Source organism: Myzus persicae, unplaced genomic scaffold, assembly GCF_001856785.1.
Source record: "Myzus persicae strain clone G006 unplaced genomic scaffold, MPER_G0061.0, whole genome shotgun sequence".
In the NCBI taxonomy this organism is placed as follows: Eukaryota; Metazoa; Arthropoda; class Insecta; order Hemiptera; family Aphididae; genus Myzus; species Myzus persicae.
The window spans coordinates 630,092-653,578 of record NW_019103222.1 but is presented as its reverse complement, the minus strand read 5'-3'; the positions used below and the strand labels follow the sequence as shown (position 1 = coordinate 653,578).

The 23,487-nt window shown below is 27.3% G+C and overlaps 1 protein-coding gene across 3 annotated transcripts in view; it reads right to left on the bottom strand.

The window, feature by feature from the left end:
* The window catches only part of LOC111034013 (cyclin-dependent kinase 14), a 48,350-nt gene extending 27,336 nt beyond the window's left edge, over window positions 1-21,014 (bottom strand). Inside the window, exons 1-2 of one of the 3 annotated variants that reach the window (XM_022315023.1) lie at window positions 20,685-21,014; window positions 10,063-10,149 (exon numbers count right to left, since the gene is read on the bottom strand). In XM_022315023.1, the coding sequence (XP_022170715.1) occupies window positions 10,063-10,149; window positions 20,685-20,733 (136 nt within the window). In that variant the 5' untranslated portion in view covers window positions 20,734-21,014. Of the gene's footprint in view, window positions 1-10,062; window positions 10,150-10,359; window positions 10,653-20,684 lie in introns of those variants that run through there. The other 2 variants (XM_022315024.1, XM_022315025.1) reach the window with 2 other exon arrangements.
* Between the last annotated feature and the right edge of the window lie 2,473 nt (window positions 21,015-23,487).

Here is a 23,487-nt window from a genome sequence, read left to right as displayed (position 1 = left end):
AAAATAATGTATGAGTAGTTTGCTATTCCCTGAGAATAATGGTAATGGTAGAAAATGAAAAAGTACTCAAACGAAAGAAAGAAAGAAAATAATACCGCAGTATTGAAAAATAACAAATATTATAAGCTGCAGAAATAAAGGCGCCTGATAATAAATTACATTATAGCTGTCCTAATAGAGGGTTATTCAAGAAGCGAAAAGAAGTTTCATCATCTAATGTTCCATATACCAATCATTTTCAGTTTATTATATTTTTTAGCAGTACTTATATCTACTCACTTTTAATTTCAAATAATTAACAAAACCAAATCAAACATAATAATTTATTTTAAAACCAAAGAGAATATCAAGACTGATAGTTGAACATTTATTTAGCGTCCCTTACTTCTCAGTAGAAATAGTACCTATAACTAATCCACGGATCAAGATTTCAGAGATAAAAAAAACTAAAACGTAAACAATTGTTCGTAGGTATCGTAGAGGTTTTAGTTATTTCAAACTGCTAAATCTAGAACCATTACATAATTTTAAAAATAAAAACACTTGAATAAATTTCATCACCTAAAAATATATGAACTCTAAATTTTATTTAATAAATAAATTTTACCACCTAGATATTAAAAATGAATAGCTTTAATATTTTACAAATACTTCGGAAATCTTCCATTTCATCACATAACTATAAAATATAAAACAAGCAATTTAATTCAGTGTTGGTAATGTATGAAAGTATGAAAAACAACCAAACTGCACTTGCATGCTTGTGAAAGCACTTTAAAATTCAAATAGTTACCAAATAAATTTAAATTGCTGACATTATATTATGCTTGTCTATTTTAATTTTCGAAAAAAATGTTTTTATCTATTATTTTTATTCCAAATTTTTCAATATTGCATTCTATATTTAATAAAAAAAAGTTAATACAACAGTTATACGCCACATTTGGGAAATGCATTAACATAATTCACATATTGCATCCTCAAGAAAAAATGAAAACAAATAAGAAACACCTGTAACAACATATATACATCTGCATTTCACATTAAAATTGAAAGTATGAAATTGCTTCCAACCAATACGCACAATACACACTAATATAATAATAATATGTACTTATTCTAGTTTATGATATACAATTACGAGTGATGTGATTCATCGAACTATAATTGTGAGTTTAATTCAAACATGTCAAATTGAAATTGGTAAACATAAAATATGTACTTATTAACATTATTATAGTCTGCATATTTTTATAATATATATATTCGTAAATTTTAAACTAAATACTGTTCGCACCCAGTACGACTGTAATTGTCATATTTTATCACCATATTATTATAATTAGTAGCAGTATCGACGACTGTTTTACCCGCCGCCACCACCGATTTTTTACAATATTAATGTAAATATAAGTATAAATAAATAACAATAAAACAAAACGATATTTTACAAAAATCTACGATGTAGGTACCATATATTATGTTTTTACTTATTACGTGTAATTAGCTAAAAACATAACTTAACGTAACATATATAATTATTAATTATTAATAAATACTAACATTGATTTAAAATAATGACAGACAACTAAATAGTAGGTATGTAAAATGCAAATTAAAAATTGAATAAATCAATTGTGTACAGAAATAGTTGTTGGGAAAAAAGTTACAATCTCCATGTCAAGAGAGGGATGTCCAAAATGTTTGATAGTTAATATATTTGTATTTTAAATTATTTTTTTAGTGTGGGGTGTTCAATTTATTTGCAACACGGAACTCATTAATTTAGCATTAAAGCTACGTCATGTGTGTATCGCCAGTTAATTTCATGGCAAATAATATAAAATGAGATATTATGGGGGTTTAAATGGTCCTTTTTCGTCCCTATTTTGTATCCTTTATTCTAAAAAGTATCCAAATGTTTCCATTTAGTTATCCGTAAATAATATGATGCACGATAAAAAATAATAATGGGTTCATGTACACCATGCTGGATATAAAAACATGTAAAAAAGGAAAACAAATGTGAAAACAATAGTGTATCTTTACGTTTGTGAAAATGCATAACTAAATAACAACAGAAGATAATATTCAATTTCTTCCATGACACACAAAATAAGACGAGAGTAATATACTATTGTGTGTTCATTATTTTGAAACCGTAGGGGAATTTGAGAGCTGATACGAGAATTTTGATTTCGGAAGGTAATAAAAGAGAGCAAAATAAAAACGTCAAAAGGGTCAACATCCAAATGGATGTTAACATTTGTTCGAACATAAATAATAATGGCTATGCAATCCCACGGAGGAATAAGCCATAGTCTTCATTATAAGATAAATAAAATCAAAAACTATTTCATAATTACATAAATATACAATTCTACAGTCCACTGTGTACAATAACACAATTTAAAAAAAGTATAGTACTTAGTAATATCTGTTATAGACTATAGTATGTATTGTTATATCAATCATAAGTTTGTCTAACTTTAAATTATAATTATTTATTTTTATGATAAAATAAATCATTAAGTTAGTTCATATACCTATATTAAGTTGCACGCCAAAATAAAAGGTCTCAGTTTTTAAAAGAAAAATTATAACAATGTACACAATTTTAATTGTATATCACAGCTCTGTGCGATTTTAATAATATAGAACCATAGGTGGACGAGGCAGTATTGCGAGAATTAAGTACCTATTCACGACGACGTTGCTGGAAAAAGAAGATATTGATGATATATTTTACAGACGATATTGGTAATTAATACGTAGGTACTTACTTATTTCCTGAAAAAATATACTTGGGTACTTTAGGTTCATATTTTATATTATATCGGTTTAAATATAAGTATTTTTTTTTTCTTTCAGCCAAATTTAAAATAGTTTATATAGATAAAAAAATTATTTTAGAGATCATATTATTATAGTAAATTTAAATTATCAATATTAGATATACGTGTGTCATATAGTGCATGTAAATAAAACACAATTCATATGTAAAACCGTAGTATTAAGTACGAATAAGAGTAATTTAAGAGCCTATTTATTCCATTAAACTGTAAAATTAAATCCTGTCACCACAAAAATAAATGTGATAAACTACCTTGATAAGCTTAATGAAAAACAGCGAGGAAAGAAATACTGTTAACAAAGGTTCTCGAAGATAATGTGTAAAAATAGCCAAGAAATAAAGATAAATTTAGAGACTTATACGGAAGATTATTTAGATAACACCCAAGGAATATCACATTCAAAGTATAGGTATCTACTATCTACTCAACAATTGTTAGCTTAATACAAACAAATAAGACAATTATAAGTAGATATTATTTCGATTTGAATATTGAATGACTAAATCACTGTCTAATCTTGTAATTTATCAATATGCACTTCAACATTTTGTTCACGAAAAATTAACGAAATAAATATGTGCATCGGTGAGTTATGCAATACTATACTAGTATCCAAATTCAGAAACACAGAACTTAGAAAATTTAAATCGTAACACGCTTGTATATATATGTATATAATATATATGCCACGTGCCATACGCGAGAAGGTAAATTGGCCAAAGAATTAAAAAGTAAATTATAAATTAAAATAATAGTTCAGATTTCAAGTTTCTAACCCAAATTATATAAAATAATAATAATAACAATACCTATAATTTATGTTTCTACTTTGAATTATAAAAATTGTGACCATCATTTGTACAATTTTAATAACAAATATCCGCAACTATCACTAATGAATGTGATATAATGATATTATAAAATTAGATTAATACTTGAAGAAATTATAAACATGTAAATAAGAAAAAAATAATATTTTAATAAAACATTTTCGGAATATGTATAATTGTTATGATAAGATTAATTGCATGTAAATAAGAGACACACTAAATTAACAAACTATAAGACATTGTACAAAAATTTACAAACAAGCTATGTACCAGGTTATTATACACTGATTTATTCAGATGGTAGCTTAACTTTGGATATATTATGTTGAATGAAATAAGCACATTGTTTAAGTGGTTTAATACTCTATAAATATTTGATTTATTAGTATCTATACTTTTCAAGTCAGTATTATATCAATAATTGATAAGCTACATGAACATTAGTTTCAAAACTAAATATAATTTTAAATAAAAATATTCAACCAAGATATATTCAAAAAAATTTAAAAACCATCAAAGTTAAAAGAATGATTATCAATTTGCTATTGTGAAAAAACGATAATTATAATCACTACCTATATATAGATTATAAGATTAAATCTATTTGTAACTTTTCTTTAAACTTAAGGAAAACTAAATAATATATAAAACTATTACATTTATTATAAAAAGTAAGACTAGGAAAAAATTTTAATTAAAAATAAGGGTTACTTGACCAAACATAATATTCAGGTGAAGTAAATATCCGTGTTTAAAGTATTGTTCGTTAGTTTACCGTTTACAACTATATACTGTATAGTCTATAGATATAATAACTAATATACTTAGTAAAGCTTACTTACAACTAAAAAGTTGTGTTATTGTAAAAATTATCAAATATTGAATTTATGGCTACATTAGAAACATATGGATAATGCGATCGGTACATAATACTATATCATAAATATATACACATCATACGCGGATACGAAAGGCCGTTGGTGTTGTTGGTAGTATCCGTACAACCACCTGGGTTACAGCTGTGACACATATGCACAATAGACACAATGTACACAACAATAATACCGAAATGGTTTACAATCACATATAATTTTAAATTATACATTTTGTTAAGTATCTATTGTGAGAGGATGTGATTTTTTAACCATTATTATGCAGTCAGATTTTTAACTTAACACAACACTTAACTTTTAAAGAATATGACTGTATTTACGATATTTTTAATTGGTAAACTATAAACTTACCAGAAACCTTGTATTAAATGTTTAAAATATTTTACTCAAAAATAAAACCACATCATAAATTAATCGAAAAAGCACCAACAAAAATTAATATTAAAATATATAAAATAATAATAAAATCAAAATAATAAAATTAATTCATCTTTAAATCTTTAAATCAAATTTTTAAAAAAAAGTTGAGATTTTAAAATTCTTATAAAAATCACAAAAAGCGTTAAAAATATTTTGAAAAGTATTTTATATCTATTAAATGCTAATATTATTTATATTTGGTGAAAATTTCAAGTCTTCCTACATTTTTTCCAATTATTTTTAAATGTACCTATGCTATAGATTCAGTTATTCAGTTGATTAACAAAAACCCGCCTCAAAGTTTAAATTCGAAGCATATGTATTGCCCCATAAGATGGATGCAGACACAAAAAATAAATAAATATGGCAGCTAATTTTAAAACATAATAAATTGTTTATAGCTGATTAAGGTCAATATCGCAGTACAATAAAATGTAGGAATATATGATATAGTTATTGATTCAAAATATAGGACATGGCTAAGAATATCCTTGTTTGATATATAGACGTTTGTAACGAACAGTGCAAAAGGATAATCCTTGTATTTACTTATGCCCCTATGGCCCTATTGTTATTTTCAAATCTGTAGAAATTCACCATAAATCATTGAACACAACAACAAAAGCTCATATACGATAGATGTTCTGCAAATATGTCACCCGATAATCTCACCTTTACAAATGGCTTATGCCTATACCAATGATTCTGATATTTTTTTTTTAAATTGAGGCTTTCAAACAACTTCACTGAATTTGGTAATACTTACTAATTTAGATAAGTCTAAAAGAAATGATTTGTATAAAATAAAATAAGCTATTTCAATAAAAATAAAACGCCTTGACAGAAAGCATGAAAGTCAAAGAATTTTACAATTTTTTTGAAATAAAAATTACATATATTTTACTTGAAATTGTTGGGTAAAAACGTGAGCTATTTTTTCTTTATGATCTATCATCAATTTTACTGAGTGCACCTTAAACATTGTTAATTTTTACCTATATGCAACTATAATAACTATAATTAAGAGCAAACAACATTCGAAAAAAATCATTTACTATAAGACTTTTTATTGTATTACCTGTAGGCTATTACTGTATAGCTTATATGTATTTAGCAAAATATGAAGATAAATATATTAAGGTAAAATAAGTTATAGGATTATGGCACACTAAGGATTTTTTGTAGATCAATTTAAATCTTTAAAACGATAAAACAAGAAAAAAGTTAAATATTTTGTAATGTTCTTAAAACCAGAATTAATGTCATTACTCGTAAATTATAAGCTTCAAAATCCACACAATATTATGTATGAATATCCAAAAATAAATTTGATTCGTGTAATCTTTTTGTTGTTTATGTTATAAAAATCAAAGCCGAAATGGTGTACCTACTTACACACTAAAATATAAAGATAAACGTATTTATGCATGGACACTAATTAACATTTATACTTCGAACATTACTAATTAACCATTAATGTATCCAAAATATTTTATACTAAAAATCTAAATAATATTTAATTTATAATTCAAGTATTCATATAGATACACAGTTGTATAGTAATTGAATACCTACCTACAATAAAATATTTCTATAATATATATCAAATAACCAAAGAAACAGGTGTTAAGAGCAAACGAATTCACATAAGACTTTTAGGACGAATACATCCCCTCTGAATAATCTTAAATGACAAGTTTATCTCCCTCGGCAAACGGGGTTAACTTATTCAAAGACAAATACCAAAGCTTTTAAAGTCAGCATACTTGACAGTTGAAAACACGGTTTAAAGAAACAAATATAATAGTTCTATTTACTTTTTTTTTAAATAAAATAATATACTATACAATATACATACTAATATGTACTATGTATATTTCATATTTTATTAAATAAATTTTATATTGTGGCCTATACTAAATATTTATAATGGTTGACAATTGTTTTCCATAGCCCACAATATAAAAAAATCATCTTACTATTGATTTTTGATTAGATAATAAACACAAAGAATAAATAACATAAGGCAAAAGATATAAGTTTTATTTAAGAAAATAGTAGGTACGTGATTTAATGTGGTGTGAACATTGGGACTCGCGGCGTATTATTGGTTTGGTTTTTATGATCTACACATGCGTGGGGTACAATAAGCATGCGCGTCGAATGACAATTAGGCTTTAAACTGTTTTCCGGAACTCAATGCACGTATAACTACCGATTTTTATATTTACTCTTATTCGTCTTTTCGCCCAACTCTTATGTTTCAACAAGCAGGCTTATATTTTGTAAAAGCGACAAACGTATACAACTCGATTTATAATACTGAATATATATTTCGTTTAACATTATTTCAACAACAGAATCATGATCATTTCAGAACAGTGATTTTATAGGATAGTTAATATCCAAAAATACATTAGATTTTTGATAAAATAACAGTAAGCTTGGATCTAACTTCCACTTGGAAACGTTGTTATCTCAAATACGATGACTTGATATAAATATTAGGGAATAGTTATTTGAGTAAGACTACTCAACATCTAGTACATGCAACAAGTCTTAATTTTATCATGATTAGGAACCTACTTATTAACTTGAAAATTAGAACGTTTTACTAAAAATAATGCTAATTTAATAGGTTTATTTAAAAAAAAAATTACAAATGTATGACCAAGTTACCAATTAAAGTTATTAGGTTTATTTAAACTTGAATACATATCATAAATTAGAATCCAAACATTAATTTAAGCTATACAATTTAACTCATTATTTAATGTATCGTGAATGTAAAATGTACATATACTATTGCACATTTGAACATGTTTAGCACCCCTGCCTATGCACGAAAATGAATCATCAGTCAGACGCATAACAGCCAAGGCAAACATGAGACGAGTGGGCCTCGAGGCAATAATTGTCATACCGATAAAATATTTATTTAGTTTCAGCGAAAACTATAATATAGTTTAGTGATAGTAACTTATGGTATAACATTTTCATTTAGATAAATATTTAAATAAATATATTTAAGTTTATAACAGTGTAATAACAAAATTACTAAATATACCACACTATTTTTGTTGAAACTTAAGTTGTAATTAATATTTACATACATATATAATTGTTGAGGTAAATCAGAAGATCAAAGAGATAATGATGACCCTATTCAATGCAATTCGTTTTAACAATATTCTGTAATGATTGTTCATGGGTGTGTGTGTATATATATTACTACATCGTGATCAATAAGGAAATCTATTTTTAAATGAGTCATAACAAAAAAATTATGAAGATTGTATTATTTCTATTATTATTATTATTATTTTACTTAAAACGATATCACTTCTAATAAAAATATAAATTTTATTTTATTTCTAAAACGTAAAATTTTGGTGGAACTCTGAGGACGAAGTAACCTTAATCCTACTAATGGAAAATACCCCCTATGGAGTTTGTAGTCTTTTCCAACTACATGGAGGATTAATAGACCCTCGAATTAATTAAAAACATAACTGTAGACAATTAATCGCTGTAATACTTCATTAATTCTATAAGACTATATAAGAAAGTAACCATAACATTTTAATTCATTATTTTGAACACAAAGGTAAATCTATAAGTATTTACATAATTTGTTTGCTGACCAATTTCAAAATATAAAATGATCGCCAATAATGGTTGAATACCTACTCTAATTTGCTTTTAAGTTATAACTAAATACAACTTAACAGTTTATAATTCTTGAACTTTATAATAATCTAATATATAAATCATAATTATAGTAGTTAAAACTTCATGAACAGAGATGCATGAGAATGGCATCTGACCACAAGTTACGTAGTAATAACTAACTTATTTATCATAGGATTTAATTAATACATAATACACCAGTGTTTAGAGGCGCAATACTGGAGCATTACTGTAATACGTTACTAGGTATTCCATTGCCCACTTGCTTAACCATATCATTATTGTAGACCGGTGTTGTATAACAAATTTTATCATATGATACAAAAGAAAAAAAAACTGGATTGTACAGTAAACATTACAAACCTACGCTTTACTATGACGTATTTTAAAACCAAATACAATAGAAAACATAATACTTTATACTATGATACTACAAAATATAGAACAGTATAGACGTATAGTAAACGAACTACAGACGATTCATAAGAACAAATGTAATGATATAGAAAATAGGTAAGTAAAATTCTATTTTTTTCTAATATTCACAATTTTAATTAAATTTAATCTGTTGGTAATGTATTTAAATTAATATATTCAGATATAGTTTGGAACATTCTTAAAAAAAGTTTGAAATTGGAAACAATGAAAGACAAATTAATTTTAAATAACCACGATTTATTCGAATTCAATATTGTATAAATATGAATAATGTCATATGAAACAAAGAAATGCTACCAAATGAATTTTGCACATACATACCAGTAACGTGAAAAATGGCAGGAAACGAAATATTAATACGACCGAATTCAAATAACATTGAAAATTAAAGGAATATTACCTGTAGGTGAAAAAAAGTTACATCATATCTTGTTTTATTTTGAAAAAAATTAAAATTTGAAAATCATTTTTAGTAGCAAAAGTATATTTTTAGGTGTTATAACACGAGATTCAACCTAGAGACTAAATCCGTAAAAAACTCAAAATAAAAATTACAAACAATTAAAGTCTAATTTTTACATAGGTACTGCATATGATATTATATTATTACCATTTTATTTTACGCTAAGAAATAAACGAGTCAGAAGTTCGCAGAATCCGTAGGCTGACGGATCGCGTAGGCATTCCACTAAGATAGAAATACAACTCTGTTCAAACACAGCACAGGTAACCGAAGTAGGTACTAAAAACAATCAACGTCCCCACTTAACCATTCAAATGTCATTACATCGATATTGGTCAATACTCTATTCCAATGTAGGTACATTAGGTTATAAATTAAAATGACAACGATTAGTTGTAATTTCAATAATGTATATCTTTTAGCCTAGACTTAAGCAACAAGACAATGATACAAAATAATTAGCAGGTACTTACACAGTCGGCCAAAACTATGGCTCAGGCGTTTTTTAATTTTTTGAACTTTGCTTAAAGCACCACTCTTCTTTTCTCTCATGGTAACTCCTGAAACAAAAGAATAGGAATTAACAAACAAATTTTAAATAGAACCAATTTTTAAGGAACTATAGGACATTTTATTTAATTTAATATATTTATAATTTTACAAAGCAACTTTGGAATTGTCTTCCCAATTGACACAAGGAAATAAAAAAGTACCTATTTATATTGATGACAATAAATCAAAACATCAATCTCCAACAATAAAATGTTTACCTGATTTCGGTGGTTTTTCAAAAACACCAAATTAAACTACAGGAGTATCAATTGTATAATATGTTCATAATTCACTCGGTACAAATAACATATTCTATTAAATAAATTTAAAATACGAATAATTAAAATCCAAACAATATTTATTTACACATATGATAAGAAATATAACTTGCAAATAATTAAATGTCAAATATATATTAAAAATTGTATTTTGTAATTTAAAATTCACACAGTAATGCGCACACGGAGCAGGACAGTCGGCGATCGGGTCACGAGAACCACTACCAAAAGCAGTAGCAACTGGCGTCTGGCAAGCAATGTCGGCTAGTGCCCGTCAGTGTCGCCGTTCACGGGAGTACAATATTATTGTTCAGTCGCAGAAATGATTACCAGCATATCACATTATGCAAATGAAATAAATTAGTACAGGCTGAATTATCCATAATAACACATTGTCGAACCAAAATAATTATAATAATATTACTTACATTAAATTGTAGTTACTACATAGTATTATATACTTAATTAATAACCAAAGAATAAATATGTTTTTTTTTAATTCAAAAAAATACCTAGGTAATGATTTTACAACTAATACCCCAATATACAATAAAACAATAAATAAACACAGATACGGATACCTACGTCCAGCATAATATATATATTTAAAAAATATTCACAAACATATTATATGTTATGAATGTTATGATATAGGTATGTTTGTTCTGAAAAATTCTAAGCAGAATTGAATTATTAGTAAAATAATTCAACTACAATTGAAGTTAAGAATTGCAAAATAATGTTATTATTACTAGTCAATTGAATAAAAACAAAAAATCAATATGAAATTATAATTTTTCAAGATACCTACTTCAATACCTATTGTAGTATTGTAATGTATGTTTAGAGACTATTATTTAAAACTACTATATTTAGTAGTATTTATTTATTTTTATATCATTTTAAATGCGAATATTGATGAAAGTTCAATTTTATAATTTAAATATAAAACTTAAATAATAGAACTTGTAATTTACACACACCCAATACGAGTGAATAAAATATTTATAAAAATTATATAGATACTTTACCATGTGGTATGAACTTCAATGTAAAATTGGTACTAAGTTTTGTCTTGAGTATTTCTTTTTGAGTGTAACCAAATAAAAAAGGATATATAATATAAAAGTTTCCCCTCAGCACATAAATCTGGATTCCGATCTTACGTTAACCATGCTTGACAGCAAAATCCTTGTCAAAATCAAAAAGGGGATATGGATAAGGGTCCGGTCTCTCCTTCACCCACTCTTATTCGCTACACCCGAAACAATATTCGCCATCTGGCACATAAAGGGTCATTGCAACATCAACTACTACATTTCCACTTCCCTTCCACTAGGTCCAAAGTAGTCATAATTAATTGTAATAATAATTATTATAAGGGCTCACACACCGAACAAAACATTCCCTTTTCTACTGGACATTTATATAATATAGGTCGGTCGCCTTGAGTCTAGACCCTATATTTTTATTAATATATATAGATACTGAAGTCTTTTATGTAACGGAATAATAGTCAGATAATATAAAATCTACGTGACTATGTATTACTGAACTAATATTATGATACTTGATTCATAATCAAACAGTATAAAAGCTGTACCAATTGTAACTAGTTTGTGACTATTATAGAAACTATAATGGCATTTACATTATAGTATTATACCTATATACATGCTATCATAAATCCAATAAAATTTTTTAAAAAATGTTTAAAGTATACAGCGAGCTATAAATTAATTATTTCCTATTATATAAATTAGCCAATCTATGACTTTAAAATAGCTGAATTAATAAACAAATTGAAACAATTTTGATTTAATATTATATTAATGTAATAGTTTTTTTAAATTTTAATTTGTTTTGGGTGTCTGTCACTTAATAACAGTTAAAAATTGTTTATCTTCCACTTTGATGAGATGGTTTTTCATTTTTAGCTGATTTATAGTGCGACCGAAGTCAAATTTTGACGAAATTCGTCAATATCATGAAAATGTATTAGCTATTATGCAGTCAGAAACTAATAAAGTTTTAAAATTTTAATAGCTAGAGCTTGAAAAAGTAATAAAAAGCCATCATATTTTGTTCTTAAAGCAACATTAAAACCTGGAGTATACATACCTACGCAAAATTTTTTTTTATAACCATTTTAAGCTGGAATTAGATAAAAACAAAATATAATGATTTTGGTTATTTTATTGTTTTTTAGTATACTTACAGTAGAGCAATTTTCTCAATTTAATTCTTAGTCGAGCGAAATTATGCGAAACTGGTATAAATAATAATAATTTCAATAAGTAAACGAATCCTTAATCTGACGAATGCAATATAATTAATCTACCGACTAAACATCCAAAATATTATAATAATGAAAATATCGCCGAACAAATTAGGTATATGAAAAAATAAACACGAATAAAATACTCGTAAACCTATAATAGATAATATATTTTAGTTAAAGCTAAAAAAAAATATTTATTCAATAATACTAATAATTTAAGAAAGTGAAATGTAAACTCAATAAAATACTTTTATCTATAAGTACTATATGTATATTTTATGCTATACGTGTATAGGTACATGTTAAAGACCCAACCTATTAAGTAAATGGTTTAGATTCATAACGTATAAAATAACATAAAGTGCCCGTTACTCGCTTTCGTGTACATTCCAACTTTGCATCCCTTAATAAATATGACCTACATAAAAGGTTACACAGAATCCTAGAATAGTTTTTATTCGCTCTCCAACATTAATTTCTAATTTAAATTCTGGCGGGCACTATTCCCGGGCAGTATAAAAACAGTCGAAGATGGGGGCACAGGATCAATTTTCCACCGGAAGAAACCACACACAAGGGACCCCAGACGAAGTATTTCCCTAACCGTATGATGTCAAAATATTAATTATTCAGAACATTCAACAATAAAACAAACGAGCCAATCACATAGTAATGTTTAATTTGAATTGAAAAGTTTTATTCTTAACAATGAACTTATTACAAACGAATTTTATTAGCACGTCCAACTTTTGTTGTCTCTCAAAGTACTACACTTTTTGTTTCTCTACTCAAGTCCTTCCATACAAAAACAATTACACCACAAATTCAAGAGAAAACGAATGGAGAGATTAAGTTACCTAGAAAAACGTCCCGACACGTTATTGTCCACCCTCAGTTGTAGGGATGTGCGAAATTCAATTACGAGGTTGTCCGGAATGGTCACGCACAAATTGCAACACGAAGATCTACCCTTGATGTTAGAATTTAATACACTGTATATTATGATTCAGGGTTCTCAGAATAGGATATGAAATGTTACGCTTTTCGACATTAACAGCAGTTATAAGCCATAATATACTGTAGGTAGTAAGTATTTATAAATATATATTATATCAGATAGAAATAAATTTCTTCTTAAATGGTTTAAAGATTTATTAACTCAATTTTAGTATTATTATTAATATTATGATAATCGTTATCATTACATAAATCATTATATAAAGGTACGTAAGTACCTACTATAGTTATATCAATAATAATATATACGTATTATGACAAAAACAAATCAAATTATTTAACTTAAGTTGTTTTGAAATTAAGGTACCCAATCAATACATAAAGACTTAAATTTTCATGTAGAAAAAAGCCAGTTGTACTGCAGTTTAGACGACAACAGTGTATTTCTAAAAATGGTTCTATAGTAGTATTTATTACCAGTAAAAATGCTGAACAATTACTATACAACTTTTTCTTCAAAATGTGTTCATTCTCAAATATATATAAGAAAATACAAGTTGAAATTTTAGTCAAAACTCAAAAATTAGAGAATATAATTTAATTTAACTACTTAGTATGCAAAGAAATAAAAAAAACATATTTTCTATTTAATTTATTTTACTTATCTTACTTGTAACTTATATGACCGAATAGGTATGACCTCTAACTAATTTAGTTAACAAAAATAATCAGCTTAAGTCCCTAGTATACATTGTATTTCACACTACACTTAATATAAAATACTTAACTTTAAAATATGAAAAATATAGTATAATTATGTAACACTTTTTTTATAATATTATAAGTAGAATATAAATATACTATAAAACAACACATATACATATGACCACAGATGATTATCTTTTAAAAATAGTTATCATCTAAACCCTCTCCCCCCAGGAGAAAAAGTGATAAGATACATTCAAAACCTAGTTGGCAATATAGGTACTATGTGTCACCAATTCGCCTGTGTACTATATAATATACGTGATTAAATAACATGAGTTAGCAGTTTATACAGTACATTAAACGAAACGCTGGTTAGCCAAGCCTAATTCAATTTCCTACCAAAAGAGGAAATTGCATGACACGAGATGGCAGCAGCTAGTGTATTATATGCGGTTATTACAACTAAGGTTAATTAAAACTGACTAATATTTACATAATCAAATAGACAACAGTTCGTGCTACCGTGTACCTGTACTGTATATATATTGTAAATGGTTGAATAAAACATTTAATATAAAACACTGAAAATAAAGGTAATATGTGGTCTACAAACTAAACCATAAATCTGACAGTTTGTAAAATTTAAAAACTCGAATTTGATCAATAGAATATAATATATATTTATTTTAAAAAATTGACAATGCTTTATGTTTTAACCTCTAACAATCTGGTAAAATATTTTAGGCAATTGCATTGTATCTTCATAATATATTAATGCTAATACTCAACTATTCTTATAATATCTTCAATCTAGTACATAATATATGCATTTTTTAAATAAATATTTTTTTAATAACTACCTTCATAATTAGCTAAATGTAGAACTTTGAAGTATGTTTTGGTTTACTCGAAATAAAAATGTTTTTATGATAATATAGTAATCTGAGATAGCCGATCCTATGGGACTAATTTATGTTAATATTTCACATCTGCGAATATTAATATACATTGTGTTCATATACAGTGATATAAGTTCTAAACTATAGACAGTAGGCGAGTAGAGGCAAGGAATGTATGAGGACTAACAAGGTGAAATATCTTGTTTGTAGTCGGTATATAACCATTTTCAATTATTTTTAATAATATAGGTAATTTATTTTTTCATTATTTTTGATTGTGATATTAATAAAATTCTAACACAAGAAATGGGTAGAAGTCATTAAAATTCAAAAGCAACAATAATATCATTGAGCATTATAAAAGCTTGGATTCCAAAAAAGCGCTTGTTTATAGATTATTCACCTTAAACGCTTTTACTATTTAAGATTCTGAGCAAAGTAATGAATAAATTGGTTTTACAGTGACATTTTTTTGTATCTGTCCGCTGTATTTACTTTTGGGAGCGTTATTACGATGCTCGTTAAAATCTAAAACTATACAGTATACCTATACATATTTAAAAAAGATAATTGTTATAATATTTTGGCATAAATATAGACAATATACTATATACGTATGGATATATACTAGGTATATATATTATGCATAATGTGGATTTAATTTATGCAATTAAATACTTCAACTCGACTCGACTACAAAAATTAACATATCTCTCTCCTATATTTACTTATGATCACTGATAACTGGTCAACATCAAAGATACAATGATTTCAATCCACAAGATATTCAATAAAATACCCATAGAAAGTTTAAAAAAGTTGGAAGTAAATGTACAATAACTTTTAATAATAAAATCACGAAAATTTGCAAATTATTTTAAATTAGAAATTCATAACAAATTGTTTATTCGTATATAAGATTAAGTTGTTTTGCCTTTAAAAAAAATAAAAGTAAAAGCTTAACTACTTTTAGTGAGAGTTTGAAATTTTTTCGACATTGAATATTCACCTGTAAATTAACGAATTCTCTTCGAATGATGTTGTAATTCAGAAACTAATAACTGTAAATACTTAATAATTGCATTCATGTTTAGACTTGTGATACTACAAATGTGCAGTATTGTACTTCCTCGACCTTTAAAAACAAAGTATTTGGTAAGTTATGTCATATTCTTGAGATTCGGACAATTTAAAATATTTGTCTATAGGAACTGCAAAATGTTCGAAAACATCACTGTGTCATTAATCGAACTATTGATTCCAATAACTTTAAAACTGTACTAGTAGAAGATTTTAGGACAAAAGATCGCTCAAGAATTAATTTAACCGAAGAAATAATAGTGCCTCAATGAGATATTTTAAGACGTGGTCTCCGAACAAAGTTCGGCCCACGTTCGCTCAGCACCTTTGTACACGACTGGTCAAACACGTCAAGTATTAGCGCCGCATTAGTATTTCTGTGTTGCCAGACTTTTTTGTCCAAAGCTGTCCACGTTCGCCGTTGTTCATTCGGTTTTCGTTCCCGTGTTTGTGTTCGTTAGTCATGTTTTCGTCAGACGAAAACACAATGGCTTTTGTACTTAGTTATTCAAAAATCCCATTATAAAAAGGCTAATGCGAGATAATTGTAATGCTTTATCACCATAGATATTATGTATTTAACTTTTTTGAATGGCAACATACATGTTTCATTTCATTTTGCAAAGCAGTATACTTATCGAGTTTGATTCATAAAATCGATTTTTGAACGACTATAAGTAAGTATAAATCAACATTTTGCGAGGAACTAAAAATAAAATCTTTGTACTGTATAGTATAGGTGCCGAGTGTACCTTGTCATTGAGTGGGAGGTCACTGCAATAAAGGATTTGTTAAATTTGAATGCAATAAATACAAAAACGATTCTGAGGCGGTCTATCAGCATTAATACTTAATACATTATACTTATCAGGATATTTTATATTACAATTAAAGCTATAAGTATTTGGAATAACTTACTAAATATATCGTAGCTACTTCGTTCAATACATCAAAACATAAAGAATTGTTTTCTTTTAAACATTTTTTCCTTGATTAGACCTTTACTTTATACACAAAAATATTTTTTCGTCGAAATTATTATTTGTAATAATTTCAGCAGCCCTAGGCAATAAAATCCAATATTACGATACCGTAGGTCATTGTTACAGGACTATGATAGAAGGTATTTCATTTGATGTTTGCAATATAGCGGCATAGTGTAAGGAAACAATATTCCATCCGCAAAACCTCAGTAAAAGGGGAGAAACTCCAGAAATAAAGAGGGCGCAATAAATTACTGTTCACACCCTTGAGAGGCAATCGACCATAATGTATGCGTTTATCCAGAAGCTCAGCAGGAGACCCTCAGACGTGTAATAATTATTTTAGAACGTAAATTATCATCAGGGGCCTAGAATGATCTCCGTCAGAAAAGTACAGTTCATTTGGGATAGAAATATTCAAACTAAACTAATGAGTAATAGCACACAAATGTTCACTGCTGTTATATTTTTAAACTTAAAAGGTTTCAATAATGATTTTAGTAAAACCTTTTAACATTTTATGCAATATAATACTAATTGGATATTAATCCAAACACTGATGAAAGTTTATTGACCCAGATTATACAAAAAAAGGGGCGACTAGTGCAGTATAGACACTCTAATAAGGATAGAGTTCAGTAATCAAAGTTTTGTGTAACTAGAATTGCTATGATGTATTTGAAAATATTATTATTGACACAACATTAAATGAAAAAGCATACGTTATCTATTAATTAACTAAAGCTTAATGTATCTGAATTATAACTCAAACAGTTAAATGTATAAGTGATTAGTCGCTTAATTTATTTTCCTCGTTAATTTTACTTATAGATACCAATAAAATTTTTTTTTATTTATTAAATAAATAAATTTAATAAATTTAATAAATTTAATCATTCGTATCCATTTTACATACGTACATACAACTTAATTACCTTGCTATCTACATCACTGCAGGTATTATATATTTCATAAAAGTTGTACACAGATACAAATAAGCTCAGAATTTACACACTGCATTTCTGATCTAATCTTAATTGCATAACGTAATCATACTTTTAGACTTGAGTATAAATATAACACAAAATTAATAATCAAATAAATAATACAAAGCATATTACCTATGTACTGATATAGGAGATTTTTTTAAACAACACATTTTTAATACTAGCCCCTATATTACTATTATTTTCCTTAGAATTTGATATAAAATTAATTTATAACTATTTTATTTACTTTATTTTTTTTAAACATATTTGAATTAGTACTTAAAATGCTTTGGTACATGTATAATATACTTAAATTATGAAAATATGATTAGAAAAACTTACTAATGGTGTTTGACATTAAAAATTCAATCATTTTTAAATAAGAACTATGGGCAGGAACTAGGCTTACACCAATGGAAATAACCATGGTAATTAAAGGTTAGCAAAAAAGAAAATATGAATTCTAGACAAAATGGTAAATAAATATTGAAACATCTATTTGGTACAAACATTTTTTTTAATTATGCACGGATTCAAAGAAAAGCATAAAATAAGATACCTAAAAATAAATAAATATTTATTATATAAGTACCTCTTTAATGCAATGCAAATTATAAGTTCTTAATATTTATACCAAATAATTAATAAGTAGGTATGTAACAGTAGGTAATTAGTAGTTATGAAAAATAACTTAATATACAAAAAATCAACAATACATAAATTAGTTCTTAAAGCGCACAATTTTGATTCGTGATTAATTTCTAATGACTAAAATTGTTTAGGTACAGATTAGATAACTAAATTATTTAACAAGTATAAAAATATAACAGACCAAACATAACTTAAACACAATATATTATTAAAATCAAGAGTTAAACCAAAAAAAATTAGCGTTAAATCGATCTGAACAAAAGTATCAATTACTTTCCTAAATCAAATCAACCTATTTACAGTAAAATATTCTACTCTAACCTAACCTATCATTACTCAGTGACTTTAAACAATGTTTTAAGGCAATGTCAGCTTCAAATTCAATGAAAATTCAGCACCGTAACAACCATTAGTTGACAAGCGTGAAAACTGAGAATCCGCATTTAGGAACCAATTTTAGGTAGGTATTATATTATGAAAACATAAAATAAGTATAATTTTATAATAGAAATACATGCAAAGTATTAAACTTAAAATGTAAGTACCTACAAAAAATCTAGGTAAATTAAAAATATGTATGCATTATAATAGCATTGACTTCAGGATTAACTACATTATTTTTCATTTTTAAAAAAAAGAACTAGAACATCAAAACACTCATCACAAAATGTATAGTAAAACATAATATGGTAGTGACCAGGAATTTATGTTAACCTTAACTAAATATTTTATTACCTGTGTACTTATATTTATATATATCTTTCATAGTTGGGTAATCAAAATGTTCATATAAACTTAATATAAATCAATAATAATAATTCAGTATTTAAGGTATATACCAACAAGAATTATGCATAAAAATGCAACAGCATAATTTAAGTACCTAGATAAACAAATGAGATTTATAAATAACCTAATATAAGAGAACATTGTATAAACAATTTTGTAGTAATGAATAAAAAAGTATGTGTGTAGTTATAAGTGCTTCTTACACAAGCACCTAGGTACCCTGGTAGGTATATCGTGTTTATTTTATCTTAGAGTATACATAATATAGATATAGGTAACTTATAAGATAAACATAGGTAGGTACAAAATAAGTATGTCAACCAAAATATGTTTGATAAATAATTAAAACATCTGTGGTTGAAATACTTTATATTATACGAGTCACAATGTAAGCATGAATCAGTTATGATATCACTATTTTACTACTCAGATACCAATAAAACATATCAAAGTATACATACTGTATAATAATTTCATCAAATGTTTGGTTTCAAAATGACTAACAATGTACTACTAACATTTAAAACTACCTACCTATATATTATATTTAATAAAAAGAACATAATTTGCAACCCAAACGGCTGATCATTGGGAATTTTGTGTTATGACTAAAAAAGCTAGAAATGTATGGTTATATTATATACAATAAACTGATCGATAAAGTATACACAATTTTTATAGAGTTTACATTCCTTATAAATATTATTAAATTGGCTTGGTGACAAAACTAAAATCCATGTTTATACAAATTTCAAGCTTTAACCTACATAATATTGTGATCACATTTATTCAATTGTGTACGAATCCTGTGATTTAAAATAGGTACCCAATATTCGAATCGTAATTCGAACATAAATGTAGTAATAATGTTATCTCAGACTGCCACCAAAACGGAACAAAATGTATTAATATAATAATATCTACATACCATCTTTCAATTTGGACGTAGAGTTGTTGCAGTTTGGCTGGCAGTACATGCTGTGTCATTTGTAAATCAAAAAAACGGGAGAAAAAAATGAAAATATATAATATTTAAGATTACCGACGGACCGAATTTCAACACTTAAACTAAAAGGACGTTTTCAGACATTTCGTTTTGTACATGATTTACATTATTTTTTATTATAATAGCATTATTATTGTTATTATTGTTACTATTTTTTTTTTTTTTTTACCTAATAAATTACACTAGCCGTTCTTGTTGCGCGTGTAATAATGAACGGACGTGTTATCTCATTTGTTGTTTTTCGTAACTCTGCTTTATCCCTTTATCTGCGTGGGTGACCGTCTGTTTTGCAGACGGCGCACAGTGTGACCAACCGACGCGGACCGGAATGTCCCCGGTGCCGGCCGGAACGTCCTCGACGCCAACGCGCGCGCCGACGTTGCGCGGCCAGAAAATATAATAACGCGATTAGCGACGCCAGGACGACTCAATCAACCTGATGCCAATGCGAACTCGACATGATTGCCCGGCTCCGAGTGTCTGTCCACAAGAATGACATTATAATATTTCTCCATCGTCACTAAAATATAATGTGTCATCGTAATATTTTCGTTGAATACTTTTTTATCGTCCGGCCCGGACACACTGTTCCCCGCCCCCCCCCCCTCGATTTCACACCGACTCGTGTGCGCGCGTTTAACCAATTCGCCGCCGCGGCTGCAGTAATAATTATTATTATTGTATACAAACACTCGATTTGCGAGCCCGTCGGTTTTTACCCACACTCGAATACGTCTATGCCTGTGCGTACGTCGCTCGGAGGGAACAAACGAGTCAAGTCAACTGACCTACCGTTCTTTTTTTTATAATAATGTATCCGATACTATCATTATTATTATTATTTTTTTTTTTTTTCATACACGTCACTCGGACGGCTACGAAACACTCGTGTGACCTTATAATCATCGTACATCGGGCAACGTTACGAAAAAAAAAAAAAATGGGAACGATTTGAGACGAGACAATCCTTGATAAATATTTTATTTAATTCTTAAAGAGTACCTAATCAGAAACAACCGAATTGAAAAAACTAAAAATACTATCATAAATTTACTCGAAGAAATGTTAATCACACGTATATGCCTGCCTTCTCCACCTTTAACCTGTCCAAAAAAAAAAAAAAACTAAAATAATTTTGTTTATGAGAGCACTTATAAGCCTTCTTTTTTTCTTATTTGTTATCTCGTAGACTCACATTAGTTCTGCTGATCAATAAAAAAACACATAAATATTAGGTATTCATATTTCTACGAATAAACGCCGAACGGCTATTTAGTTATATACTATGATTTGATCAAATATGATACATTCCTACCAGCATATTAATAATTCGTTCAAATGTTAACTGTACTGCTATGTACTGTTGATCGGGTTACAGCGACAAAACAAAATCATTACATAAGCCATAGATGGGGTGGACTGGAAAGCGGCCCAGCATTATTCAACGATATACACTAATAAGTAGTAATTATGTAATATAAATTGTCAAATGTTCTGCAGCCCCACGACCCTCTGGCCAAATATTGAACCCACCCGATATGTGCTACAATCTACAACACACTATAGTAGGTACACCGGACTGGTCAGTCCGCCCCTGTGTATAGTTGTACTAATAGTATAATAATATTAAATTATATTAATATATGAGGGTGTACTTCGACCTCATGTGTACCCGGAAATTACATTATATAAATATTATATGCTACTCCAATATTTATGTCTATACTTTAATCCCACAAGTCACAACTGCTATAATATAGTTTATATTATATGTCCTTAGGTTAGTACTATCTCACACTGATATTTAGTTAAAAATAACATTATTCACTAAAAGCCTGATACCACTAAATAAATGACATGATATTATTGTGGCTCATAGCAGTCACCACCACTAATGACTTTAATCTATACCATGTTATATTAATGCAGCAATTAGGTACCTATCTATAAATTACAATAAAATATCTTTATACATTCCTTTCAAAAACAAGATTAATGGTACCTATAACTACAAAATAACAAAATATTATAGTTTTGTGTTTTTTATAATAATAGTGTATACCATATTTTATGCCTGCAAATTATAATCCATTTAATGGAAATAATTTTCGTTGTAATAAGTTTTATGTTATAAGTTACCAACAGAAATATTAGTACAAATAAGTATTCGTTGAGGTCACCGATGTACATTTTACTTCCTAACAGTTACAAAATCTTTGATTAACGACTCATTTTAAGTGCAATTGAATGAATGGGTATAATTATCGGTAGAACTCGATTGAGCACGGTCCCTATTTTCGAACAACCCGATTGCAGTCGCCAGTCGGTATTATATTGTCTAACTATATAAGTACTGGTACTCATGTACTCTACGTAGGTACTTCATACGTGCTATAATTCATGGACAATTAGTGTAATAACTATAATAATTAATTAATTTACAATAAAGAGGTACCTAATTCTTATGGATGATACTAAATAAACAAAAATACTAAGCAGTAGAAACAATAAAAATATTCAAAACATAACCACTTAGGGTTTTTTAAAAAAATGTTGTGCTAGATATCCGATTTGTAATAATATGCCATATAATAGACAATAGGTGAACACAACTTTGAGGTTATATAATTCGAGTTAGGAACCAAGCGTACTGTAATTTCTAAACAGTAAATTATGGTATAGGTAACCTACCTAGTTACAAGACTAAAATAATAACGAAGAAACT